Source organism: Drosophila melanogaster, chromosome 2R (assembly GCF_000001215.4).
Source record: "Drosophila melanogaster chromosome 2R".
Classification (NCBI taxonomy): domain Eukaryota; kingdom Metazoa; phylum Arthropoda; class Insecta; order Diptera; family Drosophilidae; genus Drosophila; species Drosophila melanogaster.
In genome coordinates this window covers 18,167,197-18,184,333 of record NT_033778.4, presented here as the reverse complement: position 1 = coordinate 18,184,333, position 17,137 = coordinate 18,167,197, and the positions used below count along the sequence as shown (strand labels likewise).

Below are 17,137 nucleotides of genomic sequence, written 5' to 3'. Positions count from 1 at the left end.
GAAACCTAAAATCTTTTCTTTCACTTCTTTAGTTATAAAATAAGGTTATAATTTATTTTTTATCAAATTCGGTGTTAGTATTAATACAACAATTTTTTTGAGTGTTCAATGGTGAGTTTTATTAAACCGTACAACGATATGTATCGAATGTAAATCAGCTGGAAGTATGACCGCCCTGCGAAGTGCGATAGTGTGACCGCAGCCACTAAATTCGAACTGTGCCTGTGTGCCTGCGTGTGGGCGTGTGTGTGTGTGTGGGAAGTTACAGAGAGAACAAAGTAAAATTTGAAAAGTTAAAGCTGCAGCTGCTGAGGGCATAGCCAAAATTGGACGAATCACTGCCATGGCCAAGGTTATATCGCAGGACACCTTCGACGATGTTGTGAAGGAGAACGTTGTGGAGTTCTCGATGACTCCTTCGGAGGCGAAAGAAGAGACCATCAAGCAATTCGAGGCACAGGTAAGTAATGTCGACATAGTCATCCAGTAGATTCACTTTAATGAAATGATTGCAGGGCATCAACCTGGCCAACATTATCAAGGACCTGTCCGTCAATCCGCAAACCGGCCAACCTGTCATCAACGAAACGGTGGACAAGATCAAGGAGCACATTGGCCAAAAACTGGAGGAAACAACGGAGCTGCTGGAACAGCTGGCCACCTTGGATGCTGAGTGCAAAAAGTCGCTAGCCCATAGGGTTCTAGCCGGCAAAAATGGAGCCCACGATGCCCTGATCACCCTGTTGGAGGAGACGCTCTCTGCTGAGTCACCCAACGAATCCGTGTTAAAAAAGTCCTTGGAAGCCATCAACAGCCTGACCCACAAGCAGCCGGATCTGTTTGATGCCGAGGCGATGGCCGTGGTTCTCAAGTTACTGGCCCTCAAAGTGGAGAGTGAAGAAGTCACCCTGTTGACTCTTCAATGGCTGCAGAAGGCCTGCATCATGCATGAAATGAACCGCCAGAATATCATGAATACCTCCGCACTCAAACTCATGAAGCCCCTTTTAGGGAAAGGGAAGGACCGCCTGGTGCGTGAACTGACCGCCGTCTTCCGCTTCCTAGTGCTGGATGATGACATTCGCGTTGAGTTTGGATGCGCCCACGAGCACGCCCGCCAAATAGCAGGCGAGGTGCTCATCACCTTGGTGGAACTTTTGCCGGCCTATCAGGATCCTAATGTTCTGGCTGATCTTCTGCTGACCATTGGAACACTGGCTGTGCGTCAGGAACTCTGTACAGCTATCGACGAGGCTGGTGGACTGAAGTCCGTCTTCGAGATCATGAGTTCGAATTTGGATGAGGTGCGTCTAAATAGAGAGGCCTTAAAGTTGCTACGTGCCCTGGCTGGCCAAGACTCCGTGAAGTCACATATAGTACAGCAGGGCGTGGCTCCTATAATAAAGCAATTGCTAGAGACGCACCAGTCCAATGAAAACATCGTTGCCGCCGCTTTGGCCTGCGTGACTACTCTGACACTCCGAGTGCAGGAACACAGTGCCGCCTTTTTCGATACCGGCATCGCCGAAGTAATCGTGGAGGCTCTTCGCGCCCATCCCAAACACAAGATAGTCCAGCGAAACGGAGCGTGGGCCATCCGCAATATGGTGTCACGGTCGCGGAACCAGTGTGAAACCTGGATCTCCTTCGGCGTTGAGGATCTACTAAATATGGCAATGAAGGAGCACCCCAGTGTGGAGCAGGACATCAAGGCGGCGTTGCGCGACCTCGGCTGTAGTGTCCACTTGCGCGAGGAATGGACGGGCACGGCGGAGAAAAAAATTGCCGCCTAATCGCACACACATATGCCTTTTGTATTTTTATATATTTACTGCTAAATTATTACTATTGCTTAATTCATGCATTGGCTAACTAACAAAATCGGCAATCCTCAATACCAATCGCGTGCTAATACCCAACTGGGGCAGTCTCTTATGATCACATGGCTGTGGACTTATTTGCCCAGGTTAAAGTTGCGCAGCGAGCCGGCTTTAAGACGCTGGTTGACATTCCGGGAAAGGGCGGTCGAGGATCTGATTGTGGAAAGACCCTCTTCCTCGGCGCGCTGCGCAAAGGGGTCAACCTTCTCAGAACCGCCCATTCCATTGTAGACAAAATTTGAGCCCGTCGTGGCCGTCAACGCAGAACTACTTGAACTTCCCAGCAGCAGTCTTGGCTTCTTGAAGATTGAATACTGGGGGAATATACGGAATTTTTAAATGGTTAAGTGGAATTCGGCAAAATTATTGCGTTTACCTTTTCACTGAGATCACTGCTGGTTTTCCGTATGGTTCCGCTGGTCATAGACACACCGCCACCGACTCCCTTGATGGGCGATATTTTAGACTTGGCCAGCCCAATGTTACCCTTAGTATTAAGAAGATGCGCCAACCCGACGCTGCTGGATTTAATGTTGAGATATGGGGAGGTGGATTCTTCGATGCGCTTAATATTCTCCTTCTGTAGGGCAGCAAAATATTAGTAGCTTATATTTTCGTTTATTCGTGTCTACTCACAACTGTAGGGGAAATAGTGGTACGCCTTTCCTCCCTTTTAAGGGCCAAAATGTTGCTGTTCAGACCACAAGAGGCATTTGGTGAGTCCAAGTAAGCGGTCTTGTTCTCAAAAGCTTGTAGCTGAAAAGATAATAGTATGTTTAATCGAAATTGTGTTAAAGAAGGCTCAGCAAACCTTCTCCTGCGCCTGGTAAAGGTCGCTCTCCAGGTGTGAAACACGCTCTTCCAGCTTGCTGCAATCGAATGAGCACATATCAATTATAAAAACCACGTTTGGAATGTTGTGAGCATACCGCTTTAGTTCGATCTCCTTTCGCAGATCATTCTGCACCACCTTCACTACATTCCTGAGCTCCGTCTTTTTGCTCTCGCATTGTCGCAACTCCCTCTTGAGAGTGGACACCCAGTTGGCTAGGACATGTGGATCAGCCTCGTTCTTGAGCAAGCGGTCGGCATCCGCCGAGCCAGCCGCCAGAATAGCCGATATGCCTTCCATACTCTGGATCTGTGATTTCAATGTTTTGTTTTCCTTGCGCAACCCATCAACGACATGGGCATCACTCTTGAGGACGCCAATTTGCTCGACATAGCTGCTGATGAGAAAATCCTTCTTTTGCACCTTCTGCTCCAAACCGGCTATGGTTTTGCTGCAAATGAGAAATGCATCAGTCTGGTACTTAAGGCAATGTGTATACAAAAGCATACAGGCACTTCTTTTGTGTTTCCTTCAGATCCCGAATCTGCTGTTCATCCTTGTTGCGCTCTTTTTCGACCATTTTCATGGACAACATCGCATTGTCCAGCTGCTCCTGCAGTGAACCAACATCGATGTGGCTCACATCCAAGTTGGCCAGATTGAAATAGACCCTAAATATGTTGCGGGTAGTGCACTTATTCCGGCACTGAGGACAGGTCTTTGATCTGCGAAAGATATTTGATTTTATTGTCGGGAATCAGAAATATCCTTATGCGTTGTTTACCGATCGAGCCATTGATTTAGACAGTTGTGGTGGAACATATGACCACAAACTGTGGCAAAAACCTCGTCGGCCTGGCCAAACAATTCGGCGCATATCACGCAGTTTAAGTTCAACATTTTTGGCACAAATAACTACATAAAAATAGTTATTACAAAAGAACAACAAATAAACGCACGCCGAACAGTTTGCGCGCCCAACGAAACACAGCTGACTGATGGCGATTTTACGATGCTCCAATGAGCGGAATTCACCACACCAGTATTTGTCAAGAATCGATTGTAGACAATAACTGTTAGCTGATAGATATTTCCACGACAAACTAATTGCTAACTAACTTGGCTTAAGTCGAAACAACAAATAATGTTTACAAATACGCTTACTCAGCCACTGAAACTAAAATTCATCCTAAATTTTAGAAAGATATGTATGTGTGGATACTTTTTAAACCCTACTTCTTAAGATATACTGTGGATATAAATTTCATATTTTATTCTGCCAATCCATCTTAAATCCAGCTACTTATGCTCCGTACTTTAGCCCCATGGTGGTCTTATCGATAACAGCGGGAGCACTGTGGCGCTATTTACGAAAGCACACCGTGTGCTTTCGATATCGCGACAATGCTATCTAGAGGTGGAGAAACATCGATGTTTTAAAGAACACAACACATCGATGTTTTTCCACCTCTTTTAAAAGTCGTCAAATAGCAATAATAAATAGGAATAGTTATAAATTTGTGCATTTAATTTCGTTCGTTATTTGCGTTTCAATCGACCGTGGGTCCCAGTGAGCTAACTGCACCTGCACCCAAAGCGGAAGCTGAGCGAAAAGGTGTTTCATTTGGCGTGCGCATTTCGACACCTTTGTCAACGCTGATTCTTATTTGGTGGACCGACGACTCACACACACGCGCGTACCAATATAACAGACACTGAAGTGTGTGTGGAAGGGACAGACAAACAACCGTGCGATAACAACAACAAACGGCAGTGATCGCGGCGAGAAATGGAAATGGCCAACAACATGGTCAGCAGCAGCAACAGTGGCGGCGGTGGCAGCAGCAACACCACCTCCTACGGCAACAACAGCTACAACAACAGTGCGGTGGACAGTGGTCACAGTTCGCACAGTGGTGTCGGTAGCGGGGGCGGTGGTGAGGGAACGGGAGCGCGCCTCCGGGATGTTTGTACCATCCTGAACACTGGCCCCGCCGCCTATCAAAATCAAACAGGTGGCTATGCCTACGACCACATCATCGCCCTGATGAGGAACCTTGATCTGCAGGACGATGGCATTGTGCTGAACTCCAAGATCAAGACCATCGAAACGGACTTCTGCAACATAGTGCGCGACGAGTCTATGCTTTGGTATGTGTGCCGATCTCTACCGTTTGGTTGGTTCGCTCATTGATGATTAATCATATCATAAGTAGTGTGTTTATTTGCCACCTCTTTTCGCATATACATATGGATGTATGTAAATACCCGGCGTAGGTACAGTGCGGTGCGATAGCATATGGGCAAGGCGAGCTCCCAAGCCCATCAAAGCCAGCCATGTGATAACAAGACTTAATGCATGCAGTACATATCTGCCTGGCGAAGACCGATCCTTATTGTAATATTTATGACATTCCATTACAAGTAGCATGAGTAATTCGTTAAATTTGGGAGCTTGTGGCGTTCGCCCATAGGTTACAGCATTCTATAAGTTATTCCAATAATGAAATGCTTGAAATGCAGAAACCGAATTACTAATCAAGTTCAAACGTTAATTTGTTTTTACGCGTTCAAGAACCCTTGGGTTCTTAAAGTGCAACTTTGTAAACTTTTCTTCTTACTTCATTATTTTTAGGTTCGAAAAAGTTTTTGCGACCTTCTACATATACATTTCAATTTTATTAAATGTCTAAAAATCGATTTATAAATCTGAAAAGCACTGTATTTGTGTATATGTGTTCGTGCACGAGTTCGTTGTTTGCGACCAGGTTGCTCGAACGTCAGCGTGTCTTGAAAATTTACAACTTTTCATACAAATAAAGACGGGCAGAGAGACATCGGCGCCATCGAATCATTTCAAAGTGAACATTTTTCCCTCCGATTCTCTCAGGCTCATGCTCGAGTTAATTGCTGAACAAATAGTTCGCAGCTTGGGCTTATCAAACAATGCTGCTATGCGTTATATCAGTGGGGGTGTTAAACACAGTTGTAGTGCAAACTTTAACATTATGAAGTAGTAGTAGACTTGATTATTATAACATACTAATAAATGAAAAGTAAATAAACTAATTGTATTTGCAATTTTCAGTGAGTCAATGGAGTACCTGAACGACAAGGCGCTTAGCGATGGTGATACGGCGCTAAAGTTCGCCCTGCTCTTCTCATCGAGAAATTTCGACGCACTGGCCATGAAAGAGACGAAGGTGCGCAGCGCCATGCTCAAGATTTTGGAGACAAACTTCCTCAACGCGGACGCATATCGGTTGCACGACAAGAACCGACTGTACAACTCGATCACGCTGCTGGGTGAATATTATCACAGGGTAAGGCTGGCGGATAATACCCCGATCACCATTTTGGGTGAGTCCCTGCTGGACTTGCTTACCCGCGAGCTCAATGACACGTCGGTGGTGCTGGGCACTCGGATTGCCCGCCTGGTGCTGTCACAGATCACACTGAATGGGGAGATCATGCGCAAGCGGCATAAGGTCGAGATTGATTTACTGCTCTTCCACGTTCGCCGGCATTTGATCATGCAGCCCGCGCTGACCGCTAAGGTGAAGGCCATGCTACTGATGGTGCTGGACCTCTTTTACAGCCACTTTAAGCATATCGGCCACGACCTGGAGACAATGTACACCAACTTCTTGGTGGTGGAAGATGGCGAAGAGGATGGGGTCAACAATAATGGCTCCGGCCCCCAGGATCTCGCCGAAGATGGCCGCTCACAGCAGCTTCAGCATCAACAGTCAGAGAACGGCAGCAGCGCCAACACGTCCGGCCAGGATCAGGATACCTTTGAACCGCGGCCGTCGGCAAAGAAGTGGAGCGAGCAGGTGTGCGAGGATTCCTTTTGTGAAACTGGCTACGGTGAGGCGGATCAGGGCGACGATAGATACTCCGAATCTGGACTCTCGTATCAAGCGAATAACTCTGCTTCACTCGGCCACCGTCGTCGCGGATTCCAACCTCGGCAAGTGCCGCGTCCTTTGAAGTCACATCAATCACAACAGCAGCAGCACCAACAACCAGCCAGCATAGAGTATGTACCAAATCTTTACTATATAAGTGTAATACTATTTATAGCTGATAATCAATCACAACTTAACATGCATACGTTTAGAAAAAGTTCTACGACTGATAGGAATCTTTTAATATGATGAATAATTAAATTTATGTATATATATACATATATAACAAAATATTGCAATTTATTTATAGAGACATATCCAAGATTGATTCAAGTCCTTTAAGTAAGTCAAGGATAAAATATTTATTAACACCTATTGTTTAAAAATGTCCTAAATCCTAATTTACATTTCTTTAATTTTGATTTGAAGCAATCGAAAATTTGATTTGAACTGAGTTTCGAGTATTTAAGTTTAATTGAGGAATTTTAAATAACATTATTTTATTTAATGTATGCTTTACTGTAGATATTTTGGTAACACAAAAGTATCGTTATAAAAAACGAGAACTTTTATATTTAATTTATTTTCATTTCATTCTACCGATATTTATTTAACGACAAAATATTAACCACAAATTTTTGAACAGCGCCAGCTCCGACCAGTATCCATCCATGGCCAGCAGCGAGGATCGGGACGAGAGCAAGCCGCTCCCTAGCTGGCGGAAGACACGCTTCAACCGCAATCACGACGGCGACCAGAGTAACGGACGGTCGCGCGACCAACAGCGGCGGTACAGCGTGAGCTGCGACGATGACCACCACAGCGTGCGCAGCGAGGGAGGCGGCAACCTGCGACTGTATAGCATCCACGACAGGAGGAAGCACTCGCAGGAGCGCATCGAACGCAATATGTCTGGCGGTGGCAACTATAATAGTATAGTCAACTCGAATTGGGATCAAAGGGATCGCGATGATCGCAGTGAGCGCTCTTATATCAGTAACTACGAGCGCGGAAACAACTATAAGCGAGGTGGGCGATTCAATAACCGCAACACCTACGACAAACCGCCGCGATTCCAGAAACAACAGCAGCAACAACAACAGCAGATGCAACAGCAACATCAGGGAGGCAACCATAAAATACACAGCGATTCCTGGCGACGCTCAAACAATGCTATAAACAGTGGCTACCAAGACGAGAACTGTGCGTACAACTCGAATGGTCCGGAATCGAATAGTCGCAGCTCATCCAGGGCTCGCACTCTGCCGAGACCGCCAAAATCGCAAATGGATAAATCAGGCGGCTATAGGTACAATCAGAGCCCCACGCATGCAGGCGGTGGTCCTCGATTCCCGCGTTACAGCAGCCAAAGCAGTTTGGCCAGCGAAGCGTCCAGCTCGTTTGATCGTCGCCAACAGACATCGCCACAAAATCCACATCAGCATCAGCACCAGCGGCACCGCCATTTCACACGCCGCTCCCAGCCAGACATCCATCAGCCGCAGAACGAGGAGAACTGGCAGGGGCAGGCGGATAAGGGCCAACCACCATCCGGAAAGGAGGAAAGCGAGCTGGTGCGGAATGCCCAGCAGACCACTCAGTACATGAACTATTTGTCGGCCCAGAAATGAGTTTATACACTTTACGAAGTCATCCACATGTACGAAAATTGTTTTTGAAGTCCGTTTAGAAGTTATTTGTTTCGCCTTCGTATATGTTTCCTAATGGATGTGTATATCCACGTAGACTGTTTTCACATTATTTTGTCTTCAACTGAGCTCAAATGTTAAACCAATACAAAACAATTTAGACCAATCACAAAACAAATCCATCTCAAATCCAGGCTTAAAGAATATTAAGCATGCATGCATTACACATTGGAGCCACTAAATTTGTAAATACCAATTATATATATATGAATGTCTTGTGTAGTCCCACACAACCACGCCACATAAACACTCCCACACAAAATACAGTCACACACACTCATTTTTATATTTATATATACAAATTGCTTAGAAACTAAGTACAAAGTCAATGAAAAAACAAAAATAATCCTATTTCTATTGAAAAGTAAAACGCCTGTTGGTGAAATGTTAAAAGCATGTTGAACATATAAAAATTTGTATTTTTAGCTAAATATATACTTATATATTAAATGTCATGTTATAGTGCAGGTTCAGCCGATTTATTAAACGAATTATACAAGCTTACGTATTTTTAAAGCAAATTTTGTGAGGCCCTCTGTTGGAACAACAAAGCCAAGCCGGAGTGCAGAGAAAAACATGAATTGTAGAGTTATACGAGTAGTCTTATATAGATACTTAAACCTCTTTGTTTAGGTATAATCAATATGTTCGCAACATGCGTAGGTTCAAAACACTAATCAGCATATAAATAGCGTCTAACACATTTTTAATAAAACAAAAAAATTGCATTATCATTAATCAAACATTAAAACAAATTCTTTTGAAAACTTTTGAAATCACCAGCAGAATGTCATAGTCTTACCTCCGTATTTACATCACCTGATTGGATGAATGTATTTTCCGAATCCTTGTGGGTGACTCCCCTCGTCTTCTGCGTTTCCACTTTCCAGAACTTCTGTGGGCAACTCTCGGTTGTGCATACTTTACAAAAGCGATAGTAAGAAAGCTTTAAGACCGCAGTTTTTATTAATCTTGCCATTTTGAAGACAGTTGGTCCGTTTTAGATACAATATACAAAAAACCAAGATTTCCGTTTATCGTAGGCATTGATCAAGTCAAGGTCAAAATATTTTTAAACCCGTGTCTAGTCACAAACATCTTCACTTTCCAAACTATTATAAAGAATTGCATACTTGAGGGCAGCAAATAGCAGACTAACTTATACATATGTATATGGGGACTTTTATTTGTACATAATTTGCTGGCAGTCAAAACAAAGTTATCAATTTTTCGCTTGATTAAAGAAATTGGGGACAAATCTTGGCTTACTGATAAGCGAATTTAAAACAAGTACAGAAATAATAGATCCGATTTTTTTCAAAAATAGAATAAGACGTACATATGTATTTATAACACAGATTCATACAATAAGGCATAAGAGATTTAAGATATCAGCAGCATCATCGATCTGCCTGGTCACGTGGGGTGACCACCAGGACTTCGTAGGTGTTTACGCTCACCTCTTGACCATGATGCGGGATGTACATGACCTTGTGGGAAGGATGCACCTTGCCCAGACGCAGGATACCCTGGTAAAGACCACGACCCGTGTAGGTGACCTCACCCAGCTCGGAGTAGCCCGTGTTCAGAGCATCCCGCGGATATGTTCCATGCTGTCCGGGCACCCACTTGTAGTCACAGTCGTTGAGCACCAGGATCTCGACATCATCGGTCAGAGTTCGGGCGCTACAGCTGTGCGAACCGAAGGCAGCCTTCTTTTCCGGTACATAAGGAGCAGGCAGGAGATCGTCGTGGTAATATCCTCTGGCCACATACGTGGGCAGTCCGTCTTCGTTGGTGCCACACTGCACAGCTCCCTCGGGCGGCAGGTGGGCATCCGGTAAGCTGTCTCTGTCCAGATCAATGGGCACCCAATCCATGGCCACCTTGGGCAATTCGGTGTCATCGAACTCCGGGGCCTCGGCGAAGTTTAGGTACAATCGGTGCACGCGTCGTCGGTCGCATGGGTCTCTGCATTGGGGGCAGGTCCTGGACCTATTCAGCCATCGGGTGAGGCAGTCCTTGTGGAATACATGACCGCACCGTGAAGTTGAGAAAATTATGTCGTTGGCCCGGAAAAACTCGTTGCAAATTGCACATAAAATGTTCAGTGAAGGTGATGAGTCATTTGTGGGTGCAGTTTCTGCGATTTTTCCGCCGTTACCTTCCATTTCACTACTATTACTCTCCATAACTACGTCCCTATGGATACTGAGCTTTGAATATGTGTGGCTCTATTCTTCTGTTCCAAATTTATTTCACAACAATGAGCGGAAAACGAAACGATTCGTATCAACTTTCCTGCTTTATTAGAGATGACCTCTGGAGAATACCAAATATACTAGAAATACTGTTATTTTAATAAGTTTGAATCTTGATTGAAAATAATCCTTTAAATATCTTATAGCATTAAGTAAGTAACATTTATATTAAGTAACATTTATATTAGCGTCTTAATCATAACTCTATTTTGGCTAAGATAATGTACTGTGCTATCATTTTGTGGTTATCTACTGGATCTTTACTTTGTATTAAAGTAGCGTTTCAAACCTGCACCAGTACTTCGTTGGTGCCAACGTTAACCTCTTGACCGTGCTGCGGGATGTACATGACCTTATGGGAAGAATGTACCTTGCCCAGACGCATGATGTCCGTCCTCGTTAGTGCCGCACTGCACTGCTTCCTCGGGCGGCAGGTGGGCATCCGATAAGCTGTCTCTGTCCAGATTCATGAGCAGAGGGTGCTCGGGAAAATCCCTGTTATTCTTGTGAGTCAGAGGACAGGCTTTTAACCGGGTACTTCTGCGAACAAGTTCGTCGTGAATGCACCTGTGGCCCATTGTCTGTTCGGGAATTAGTTTCCGAATCCGGTATGGCGATGGGTCATTTGTGGGTGCTTCTCAATTTTCCATTTCTTTGCTGTTACCATCCATATCTGAATCCCTTTACACACTGAGCTTTAAATACGTATGGCGCACTTGTTTTATTTTAAAATTAACGGATACGAGCTTTATAGAGATGGACTTTAAGTAGTGCCAGAAATACTGTTATTTTTATATTTCGTAAGTTTACATGGATCTCAAACGCTTATAACATTTAATTTCAAACTTTTTGCTAATATTTAGGTCTCAAGGTTTCAGAACAATTTTGTTTTATTTTGTTATAGATTTTTACTAAATAGACTAATTAAAGTGTATGCCAGTTGTTAAACAAATGTATTTCATAATCAGGAAGTCAAATATGTAATGTATATATATAATAAATTTGGATTTTATAGCTAAAAACTAATAAAAGGTTCACCTGTGCTCAATAATAGTTTCAAATACTGTTCAGGTCATTTTTAACACAAGAATTTATAAATATTTAAAATTAGCTATCGATAAGTGGCACCAGGTACTTACGATACTCAACCGATCTGGCAACGACGCGCGGTACGTGGCTTCGGGACACGGAAAACAATTTTACGGGAAAAGCTAAACAAATTATGTACAATTCGCAATAAATCCGAAAAGATATAGGGACAAACACCAGACGGAGAAGAGGAGCACAAAAGGCTGCATGAACTGTAAGTGCCAAGGACCAGATACCCGTTTCTTTTTCTGCGTTCACCCGTATCCTTTCACTTTTAATTGCTAAGTTCAACATACAACTACAAATGGATATTCAGCTGATTTACAGCTAGTGCGGTTTCTCAATGGCTCAAATTATGTTTCCCAAACTTGCCGCCACTCCAATGGAAACAAGTTAATGTGCGCATAATATGCAAATTTTCTGTTTGTTTTGGTTTGCCAAAATACAAACAATACATACATATGTACGCAAGTACATAGTACATATCTATGTTTGGCACACACACTGACGCATTAACTGCGCTCTTTGTTTGCCGCCTATAAATAAACGCCAAAAAATGCGTACGAGATTATGCCATTTGTTGCTTTTCAGCTGTGCTTTGCGTACGTCAACAAAGCTTTATTATATAAACAAATACAAAACGGCAATCAGCTGTTTCTAACAAAAAATAAACGGTTGAATAGCCTTGTCATTATCATTGTTTATTGTGCTTTGCCATAGATATATGTATGTATGTACAATGGCCATTTCACTATTAAACGAAATTATTAGAACGGCTAATTAAACTCTCTATCTTTGGCTCTCTTGTGTCTTCTTCCAAGCCCCTCTTTTGAGATATGCACATAATTGACGCAAATATTGCATCATGCGTTTCGAGGATTCCCCTCATTTATTTCACTATATGTATTCATTTGCAGTATTGCTTAAATATGTTTTGAATAATTAAGTTACGAACGTTTAAACAAATAAAATCATTATATATGTATGTATATTCGTGCATATTCTAAAGAAAAAGAATTAGGGAATTCTTGCGATTTCCTGGAACTCTCTTCCTGCGCTCTCTTCGTTCACTCTCTCTCTTCGGAGAACGGAGCTAGAACGACTATAGCACCATGCGAAGCTTCCGATTTCATCATCCTTATGAGCGGCTATAAAAGCAAAGACTCTGACTTCTTCAATTTCATTTCATCATTACGATGCAAGCAGTTAACACGCGCCAGAAGACGAATGCACAACTAAGTCAAATGGGTGTAGGATAGGTCAGGATTTTACCAGCAGTGTCCAAGCAGCAGAACCTTCTAACCCGACGCACTTGCTCTCTATTACCTGCAGAACTCACCAAACATCAAGCATCACCATCGACCTGCACACTCACACACAGATCCAAATGATTCCAAGGATACAGTGAGACAACCTATAATTACCAGCACCATGAATAACATACAGAGCGCACCAAATGGCGTGGCCGTGGGCGTGGGCATCAAATCGGCCCGTAGCAACATTTTCAACGTGGACGGTCTGCCACAGCAGATGGCCGCCATGAGTGTGGACTACTCCAGCATCCGGGGCAAGGATGTCTTGGTGCAGCCCACAGAGGAGCAGATTGAGCTGCTACAAAAGAGGCTGCAGGACCGCATAGCCGACAACTGCGGGGAGACCATCTACGAGATTGGCGTAGGGGAGGGTGAGTCCAAAAATGCCTAGGCTTCCTCACCAAAAACCACATGAAATAACCCGTTTTCGGAAAATACAGATGGCAGTGACAGTGGCCTGAACCCGGAGCAGTTTGAGGCCTCCGTGGCCACGCTACACCTTCTAGCGGCCAACATAGATGCGGATGTGGTCAAGCTGCGTGAGCGGCGGGCAGAAAAAGGACAATCGGCGCAGTTCCTCATCCGAAAGCATATCGACACTACCGACTTTATGGAAATAAGGTACTTAAAATAACCGGAATTCCCACCGTTGCACCATTTTAATGTATCTCCTTTTATTAGGGTTGCCGTCGTAGGCAATGTGGATGCGGGTAAGTCCACATTACTGGGCGTACTCACCCACGGTGAACTGGACAATGGTCGTGGACACGCACGACAGCGTCTCTTCCGTCACAAGCACGAAATTGAAAGTGGACGCACCAGCTCTGTGGGCAACGACATTCTCGGCTTTGATGGTGTGGGCAATGTGGTTAACAAGCCGGACCACGGCCACCTGGATTGGGTGAAGATATGCGAGAACTCAGCCAAGGTGATCACCTTCATCGATCTGGCGGGCCACGAGCGCTACCTGAAAACCACCGTCTTTGGCATGACCGGACATGCTCCGGACTTTGGCATGCTGATGGTTAGTACATTCCTCTGATTTTGTAGCGTGCCGTAACTCTTGATTTTCTCATCCTAGATTGGCGCCAATGCCGGCATCATAGGCATGACTAAGGAACATCTTGGTCTGGCCTTGGCTCTAGCCGTGCCCGTTTTCGTGGTGGTCACTAAGATTGACATGTGCCCGGCCAACGTGCTGCAGGAGAACATGAAGCTGCTCTTTAAGATGCTCAAATCCCAGGGCTGCCGCAAGGTGCCGGTTGTGGTGCGTTCGCACGACGACGTTGTCCTAAGCGCTACGAATTTCGTTAGCGAGCGTCTGTGCCCCATCTTCCAGGTGTCGAATGTGACCGGTGACAACCTGGAGCTGCTCAAAATGTTCCTCAACCTTCTCAGCACGCGAATGCCCGGCTCCGAGAGTCTGCCGGCCGAGTTTCAAATCGACGATGTGTACGCGGTGCCGGGTGTGGGAACTGTTGTGTCCGGTACATGCCTTCAGGGCACTATTCGGCTAAATGACTGCCTGATGCTTGGTCCAGACGCGGTGGGTTCATTTGTGCCCATCACCATCAAGAGCATCCATCGCAAGCGCATGAACGTGGCACGCGTGCGCTGTGGCCAAACAGCAAGCTTTGCGTTAAAGAAAATAAAGCGCGCCTATCTGCGCAAGGGCATGGTAATGGTGTCGCAGGATCTCAAACCGCAAGCCTGCTGGGAGTTCGAGGGAGAGATACTAGTGCTCCACCATCCGACGACGATATCGGCGCGCTACCAGGCCATGGTCCACTGCGGCAGCATCCGCCAGACGGCCTCAATCATACACATGTCGCGCGACTGCCTGCGAACAGGCGACAAGGCACATGTGAAATTCCGGTTCATCAAGCAGCCGGAGTACATACGCGCCGGTCAGCGCCTGGTCTTTCGCGAGGGACGCACCAAGGCTGTTGGCAATATACTGCGTCCGCTACCGAATGCTGCCGCTAGCCCATATCGCCCCAAGCCCGCCAAGATGCAGTCGCGCTCACATAACGGCGGCAGCAACGGCAGTAACAACCAGCACCGCCAGCAGGGCCAGGGCAGCTCCTCGGGCGCCGGATGCAGCAAGGACAACGCCGACGAGAAGCAGAACGGCGACAAGCGCGAGGGTGGCAGCCGGCGAGGTGGCAAGCGGAAAAGAAATAATCGCCCGACTCCGTCCGGCGGCGTTGGGGTGGATCCATCCAATGGCTCGGCCTCTTTGGGTCTGCCCCTCGGCGAGAATCCTTCGTCGTCGTCCTCGGTTGAAGTCACACCGGCCGCTCTCACCGAGTGAAGTGCGCCGCCTGCATGTTTTGGCTCTTTCTAGTTTTGTAAACTAAAGTATTTTTTTTTCAAATTCTTAAAGATAATTGGATGAATTTATTTTGCGACCTTCTAATCTAAAGTGGCATGTGCCCCAATAAACTATTTCGTGTCCCGTTCTTGTCCACTGTACATTGTGCTATATGCCAAACCAAATTCTATATTTTGTTTGTTCACTAGACTTAAGACAACCGACGTCACTGCAGCATGGATTTCATTTGTCTTTTCACTGAATAAACGCAGGTTGAACCAGATGCTACTTGTGTACATGATATTAAATTATCTCTCGATAAACTTAAATAGACACGACTTTATAAATTGGAATCTTAAATTAAAATCTTATAGTTTAAGATGAGTTTAATGTCTATGCAAACTGAAAATGAAAACAAATTTGCTGACGCAAATTACGTTGAAAGCGTTGTAAATGCAGACATTAGGTTATTATTTGATTTTTTTGTAAAACGATAGTTTCAGAATGACAATCTGAAGTTCTCTTTTGTTTTTAAGTGTTAAGATAAAATGGCAATGAATAAGGATTTCTTTGTTTCCTAATTACCTTAATAAAAGCAATTTCCTATTCTACAAAAATAAGGTTCATTCACCGAAGATAATGTTCTGGCTTCAATGTTTATTCATCTGTGTTTACTAAAATTTATCTTGCCGCGTATATACAATTGTAGTTAAACAAGTTAATTACTGAACCCTAGTTCTTTTTCTTGCTATTAAGCTCCTTCTTCACTCCCTCCAGCTCTTGGCGCACGTTGTTCTTAAACATGTTAACGAAGGATCTACAATTTGGAAAATGCATGTCAGATTGGCGGATTCAGCCAGATGATTCTGGCGATTCTTTCACTCACTTGAAACGCTCTGGCGTCATCTCGTGCAGTCCCTGCTCCCGGGCCAAGTCTTTTGTGCGGTACATCAGGGAAACGACCAACTGGGCAGCGCGTCTCATGGGATAGCTCTCCGCCATGCGCTGGATGAGCTGCTCGTTGTTGGCCAGGTAGCGCATTAGCAGTCGCAGCACCATCTTGCCCTTTTTTTTATTTTGCTGCCGCCTAGAACTCTGTGTCCTTGTATTTGCGAATTAGCTGCTGCTTAAGCTTCAGCTGATTTCGCAGTAGTTCCAGTCTCTGTTGCTGCTCCTCCTTATTGAAATCGATCCCGGGGAGCTGGCGGATTTGCTCGCGTGCCGATTCGAAGCGTTTTTGAAGTTCAAAGATCTACAAATCAAGTATATAGCGGTGGCAACTTATGACGAACCAAGGACTCACCTTGTGGTTGCAATCCTGGGACTCGCGCAGCTTAACGGCGTTCTCCAGAGGATCCTTTTCCACGCTGAAAGACACAAAGACGCCAGGTTATATAAGGTGCGGCATTAATTGCGCACTTGTTGCTAAAATCCGCCGATTTTCGGCATTGTCCGTGCAGGGGCAATGACACCCGGAATCCGCATCCGCGATGACCACTCACCAGCGCACAATGTCGTAGATTATCGGCAGAATCTCAATGTCCAACTGGTCAACCGTCAGATGGCACTGGCCGCCGATTCCGTTGGATGTTTGCGTCTCCTGCGATATGGTCGGCTCGAAGGGGGAGTTCGAAGTCTGAACCAGGCCGTCGGCGGTTAGGATGGGTTTTCTGTCCTCGATCTGATTGTTTGGCGACAAATCCATCATAAAAAACACGAATCGAATTTCCAGCGTCAGAATCAATAGGACCTTACCGACAACACGTAATAATACCAAAGTAATGCCCTCACATTCTCTTAATTCGATTAATATACTAAAGGGAAAAGT

The 17,137-nt window shown here is 45.0% G+C and overlaps 7 protein-coding genes, 1 non-coding gene and 1 pseudogene across 12 annotated transcripts; 4 read left to right on the top strand and 5 right to left on the bottom strand.

Annotated features, from left to right (window-relative positions):
* Positions 1–243: 243 nt before the first annotated feature.
* CG5721 (uncharacterized protein) lies at positions 244–1,899 on the top strand. The gene is made up of 2 exons (NM_137462.4): positions 244–460; positions 516–1,899. The coding sequence occupies exons 1-2, from the start codon at positions 344–346 to the stop codon at positions 1,791–1,793; spliced, it is 1,395 nt and encodes a 464-aa protein (NP_611306.1). The 5' UTR covers positions 244–343; the 3' UTR covers positions 1,794–1,899.
* nopo (no poles) lies at positions 1,815–3,838 on the bottom strand. Of its 2 annotated transcripts, none has more exons than NM_001274142.1 (7): positions 3,497–3,838; positions 3,222–3,437; positions 2,810–3,163; positions 2,692–2,749; positions 2,517–2,636; positions 2,257–2,457; positions 1,815–2,194 (listed from the first exon to the last, which is right to left on the bottom strand). In NM_001274142.1, exons 1-7 carry the CDS (start codon positions 3,610–3,612, stop codon positions 1,955–1,957), a joined length of 1,305 nt encoding a protein of 434 aa, NP_001261071.1. In that variant the 5' UTR covers positions 3,613–3,838; the 3' UTR covers positions 1,815–1,954. The 2 variants fall into 2 exon arrangements, with proteins under 2 accessions (NP_001261071.1, NP_611305.1); NM_137461.4 differs by having other exon boundaries at positions 2,257–2,460; positions 3,497–3,717.
* Positions 3,839–4,128: 290 nt separating this feature from the next.
* Positions 4,129–4,183, top strand: mir-11182 (mir-11182 stem loop). The gene has a single exon (NR_156797.1). It is a non-coding gene; the product is annotated as a mir-11182 precursor RNA (primary transcript).
* CG5726 (uncharacterized protein) lies at positions 4,137–9,079 on the top strand. The gene is made up of 3 exons (NM_137460.3): positions 4,137–4,863; positions 5,801–6,754; positions 7,270–9,079. Exons 1-3 carry the CDS (start codon positions 4,502–4,504, stop codon positions 8,252–8,254), a joined length of 2,301 nt encoding a protein of 766 aa, NP_611304.1. The 5' UTR covers positions 4,137–4,501; the 3' UTR covers positions 8,255–9,079.
* Positions 8,609–10,665, bottom strand: CG10916 (uncharacterized protein). 2 transcript variants are annotated; one of them, NM_001274141.2, is made up of 1 exon: positions 8,609–10,665. In NM_001274141.2, exon 1 carries the CDS (start codon positions 10,522–10,524, stop codon positions 9,733–9,735), a length of 792 nt encoding a protein of 263 aa, NP_001261070.1. In that variant the 5' UTR covers positions 10,525–10,665; the 3' UTR covers positions 8,609–9,732. The 2 variants fall into 2 exon arrangements, with proteins under 2 accessions (NP_001261070.1, NP_611303.1); NM_137459.3 differs by having other exon boundaries at positions 9,651–10,665.
* A 114-nt stretch (positions 10,666–10,779) lies between these two features.
* On the bottom strand, positions 10,780–11,285 carry CR45315 (annotated as a pseudogene).
* A 441-nt stretch (positions 11,286–11,726) lies between these two features.
* Positions 11,727–15,921, top strand: Dgp-1. 2 transcript variants are annotated; one of them, NM_166274.2, is made up of 5 exons: positions 11,727–11,896; positions 13,015–13,366; positions 13,436–13,616; positions 13,677–14,019; positions 14,077–15,591. In NM_166274.2, the coding sequence occupies exons 2-5, from the start codon at positions 13,114–13,116 to the stop codon at positions 15,307–15,309; spliced, it is 2,010 nt and encodes a 669-aa protein (NP_725760.1). In that variant the 5' UTR covers positions 11,727–11,896; positions 13,015–13,113; the 3' UTR covers positions 15,310–15,591. The 2 variants fall into 2 exon arrangements, with proteins under 2 accessions (NP_725760.1, NP_611302.1); NM_137458.3 differs by lacking the exon at positions 11,727–11,896 and adding an exon at positions 12,864–12,941 and having other exon boundaries at positions 14,077–15,921.
* Positions 15,922–15,953: 32 nt separating this feature from the next.
* Positions 15,954–17,079, bottom strand: MED9 (Mediator complex subunit 9). The gene is made up of 4 exons (NM_176220.2): positions 16,812–17,079; positions 16,613–16,676; positions 16,196–16,561; positions 15,954–16,126 (listed from the first exon to the last, which is right to left on the bottom strand). The coding sequence occupies exons 1-3, from the start codon at positions 17,015–17,017 to the stop codon at positions 16,397–16,399; spliced, it is 435 nt and encodes a 144-aa protein (NP_788400.1). The 5' UTR covers positions 17,018–17,079; the 3' UTR covers positions 15,954–16,126; positions 16,196–16,396.
* On the bottom strand, positions 15,954–17,107 carry CG42518 (uncharacterized protein). 2 transcript variants are annotated; one of them, NM_001169717.1, is made up of 5 exons: positions 17,065–17,107; positions 16,812–16,990; positions 16,613–16,676; positions 16,196–16,561; positions 15,954–16,126 (listed from the first exon to the last, which is right to left on the bottom strand). In NM_001169717.1, the coding sequence occupies exons 4-5, from the start codon at positions 16,366–16,368 to the stop codon at positions 16,042–16,044; spliced, it is 258 nt and encodes an 85-aa protein (NP_001163188.1). In that variant the 5' UTR covers positions 16,369–16,561; positions 16,613–16,676; positions 16,812–16,990; positions 17,065–17,107; the 3' UTR covers positions 15,954–16,041. The 2 variants fall into 2 exon arrangements, with proteins under 2 accessions (NP_001163188.1, NP_001163187.1); NM_001169716.2 differs by having other exon boundaries at positions 16,812–17,079.
* Positions 17,108–17,137: the final 30 nt, after the last annotated feature.